General features: G+C 35.6%; 1 protein-coding gene across 1 annotated transcript; it reads left to right on the forward strand.

Annotated features, from left to right (window-relative positions):
* Positions 1 to 1,815: 1,815 nt before the first annotated feature.
* LOC120176425 (BURP domain-containing protein 3-like) lies at positions 1,816 to 2,937 on the forward strand. Its single transcript, XM_039182855.1, has 2 exons — positions 1,816 to 1,940; positions 2,031 to 2,937. The coding sequence occupies exons 1-2, from the start codon at positions 1,890 to 1,892 to the stop codon at positions 2,820 to 2,822; spliced, it is 843 nt and encodes a 280-aa protein (XP_039038786.1). The 5' UTR covers positions 1,816 to 1,889; the 3' UTR covers positions 2,823 to 2,937.
* The last annotated feature ends 588 nt before the right edge of the window (positions 2,938 to 3,525 follow it).

Consider the following 3,525-nt stretch of genomic DNA (forward strand, 5'->3'; position numbering starts at 1 on the left):
TGTTGAGAGTGTGTTATGAGATATACCGAGTTTTGAGATACATATGATATCACGTATTCGTAGTTTTCACAATTTCTACTATTATTGTGGATTATTATTTTTATCATCGTGGAGATAGGCAAAATTGAACCGCGTTAAATATCATATATTGGGTGTATCTTACTTTATATTGATCTCACTTTGCCTATTTTTCCTCTTACAATTTTATAACAAGTGGTATCAAAGTCGTGATTCAATATGGGATTTGAGAGGAATTTGTTGTTACAATTTTGTCAGCAATATTGAAGACATACAACTTTCTAATATAATTTGTGTCAAGGAAAAAATTATTAGATATTGACTCAAATTTTAATTCGAAATTAAGTTATATATTTTTTATAATTATGATGGTTGAAAATTATTTAACAATTAAGTTTATTTAGTAAAAATTCTTATTGAATAAAAAATCATGGTGACCAATTGATTCTATAGACACAGAGTATATCTTAGCCTTTAAAATTATGAGAGGGAATTTTTTTATAGGTGTGTAATATTTCCGTAGTCTCTGTAACTTTTAGTGTTCATGGAATAAAGATGATTTTTAAAGGGATATTTAGATTATGTTTTGAGGTATACTGAGTTTTTGTATAGATAACATATTTTAAAAAAATGAAAAATCATGTATTTATACTATGTGATATCTACATTTATAGTAAAAAAAATACGATGCACCCAACACGAGGAATAGCATGGTAATTTTATTTGAAACAGACGGATTTTGATTTGATCGGATTTAATTTGAGGGTAATAGTGTAATTTCTTCAAATGAATGTAGGGATAATTATTATACTACGCTCTTTATATTTTTTTAATTAAATCATTATTTTATATCGGGTCGGATTGAATTGGATCAAAGTTGTACTCTAAAATTTCGGGACAAGTCAGAGTTGGATGGAGGATATGTATTTTCGGGTTGGATTAGGTCGGATGGAATGTATATATTTTTTAGATCATGTTAAATTAAGGTAGATTATTTATACTTTTCTGGTCGAGTCGAATTGACCAAAAATCCGACACAAGCCGAGCCGATGCATCCCTAACGAGGAAGACGGAAAAACGATCATGTTGTGTAAAATTCACAATGAGGGATTTATATAAGCTTTTAAGGATTTATAGTAAGTTCAAATCTCCCCTGCAATTTTTTAGTATTTTCTCGGGAAAAAAACTGATAGCTTTATATAGGATTTGAACCGAGTGAAAGACAGCAAAATCTTGGTCAAATTAGGCAGGTTTCAGAGATCTATCTGGTTCTGTCTGTATGTTCTTAAGGGTTCAATGTTATACAAAAAATAGAAGTGGCACTTGTGGAGATGAAGACGAAGAAATTAGGGGTTTTGGCGAGAGTGAAAGGAGCAGATAATGGAGATGTGTTGGCTACTTGGGGACCGAGGGGGGCATTATTTATAAAACAAAATAAAAGGATAAACTACACGTTTAGTATCTAAACTATTAATTTTATTTTGTTTTTAGTACCTTAACTTTCATTTATTTCAAAATCATACATAATATTTACTTTTATTTCATTTTAATAGTCTGTCGTTAAAAACTTAACAGGTTTAATACCTTCTTTTAGAATTCCGACTTAATAGTGGAGTGACTTAAAAATAAATTCAAAACATTGATGTCTATTGATGGGAACAAAGTGGTTAAGACAATTCATAGACGATTCACCCTTTTTTATTTTAGTGGAAAATTACAATCCAAGGTCAATGATCGAAACAGAGCTATACTAAAGTTTGGATGACTAGACATGGTTTTCCCAATTTATTATTATTCGGACCATACAAAAACACCATCTCCATCTTTATAAGAGGAAAACAAAGGTGAAATGTGTCCAAGTTGAAGAAAGAATGGGCAATGAATTTGTTTCCTGCAGCTTCCTCCTCTTGCTTTTTGCGACGGTAATCATTCTTCTACTAAAAACCTAATGGTATAAGTGTCTCTAATGAAATGTTTATAATATTATATTAATTCAACATTTTGGTATGCAGCTTGCTCCTGGTGTAGTCACAAATGGAGTTGATGTCCTACGACTCCCCAGCATGGGTCATTCATCGTCCCACATCGGCCACTCGAGCTCGCCCTCGAGCGCCGATGCCATCAAGGACCCTACGGCCAAGGTGTTCGCCCTCATAAAAGATCTCGTCATTGGGAACCGTATGGCCGTCTCTTTTCCCTACAAGGAACCGTCTTCTGTGAACTTCTATCCGAAAGAAATAACGGAAGGCATCCCTTTCTCGTCCGAGGCGGTCCCGGAGCTTCTCCAATACTTCTCGTTCGCCCCGGACTCGAAGCAAGCCCTGGGGATGAGACAGACGCTCGCGCTCTGCGAGAAGGAACCGAAAGAAGGCGAGATCCGCGGGTGCGTTACGTCCGAGGAATCGCTCGTTCATTTCGCTCGTCGTATCTTAGGACGGGACGTGCGAGTTGAGATCCTGAGATCGTCTCTAGTTTCAAAGACAACTCCCATTGTCCAAAACTACACGATACTAGGTTTCAAAGAGATAGCGACCGGGAACATCGTACCGTGTCATAACCAGCCGTATCCTTATCCGGTGTACCATTGTCATTACCAACTCGGCATCGATAACAAAGTGTTCGAGGTCTTACTCCGAGGCGACAACGGCGAGATGGTCAACTCGGTGTTTTTCTGTCACATGGATACCTCTAAATTGACCGACGACCACGTCGCATTCCGTCTTCTCGGGGTCAAGCCGGGGGAGTCCGAAGTTTGCCACTTCTTCACGGCGTACGATCTAGCTACGGTTCCTATCCCCAAGTAAAAAGAAGGGGGCTTCCGTTTCATGAATGCATGTACTATGGAATAAAATGAATAATAAAAATGTACTGCTTAATTAAAGACTAATTAGGTGGGTAAATGAATCAAGTATTAATTAACACAATTTTTTTCATATTGATTAACTTATTTTTAAGTTTGTTTCAACGTATTAAGCGAGTTTACTAGTTACGTCTACATGATGTTTACGTTTATTGTCACTTACTAAATTTTTTTTTGAAGAGATATCTTATAATTAGAGGTGCACCAAAAAATTCGAATATCCGATTTTGAGCAAAAAATATCCGAAACCGGATTTGGGAAAAATCGGTTTTTTTTAACCGGATATGATATTTTAAAACCGGATATGATATTTTAAAACCGGATAGTATAACCGGTTTGGGAAAATTTTGGACGACCGAATTTTTCCCCGATTTATAAACCGTTTTTAAAAAAACCGGATAAAAATCTGGTTTTTTATTCGGAAAAAAATCCGGTATGGGGTTTAAAAATCTGGTCTGGGTTTTAAAAAATTAGATGATTGGATTTTTTTCCGATTAAAACCCGGTTTTTTTTTTTTCAAACCGAAACCGGTTACATCATCCGGCCTTCCAAACTGGTTATGATCCGAACCGGTTTTTTTATAAACCGATTTTTTGACTTGGTGAAAAAGCTGGATAGGTTTTTATCCGATCCGGATCGGATTTAAA

Source organism: Hibiscus syriacus, unplaced genomic scaffold, assembly GCF_006381635.1.
Source record: "Hibiscus syriacus cultivar Baekdansim isolate YM2019G1 unplaced genomic scaffold, ASM638163v2 tig00112243_pilon, whole genome shotgun sequence".
Taxonomy (NCBI): Eukaryota; Viridiplantae; Streptophyta; class Magnoliopsida; order Malvales; family Malvaceae; genus Hibiscus; species Hibiscus syriacus.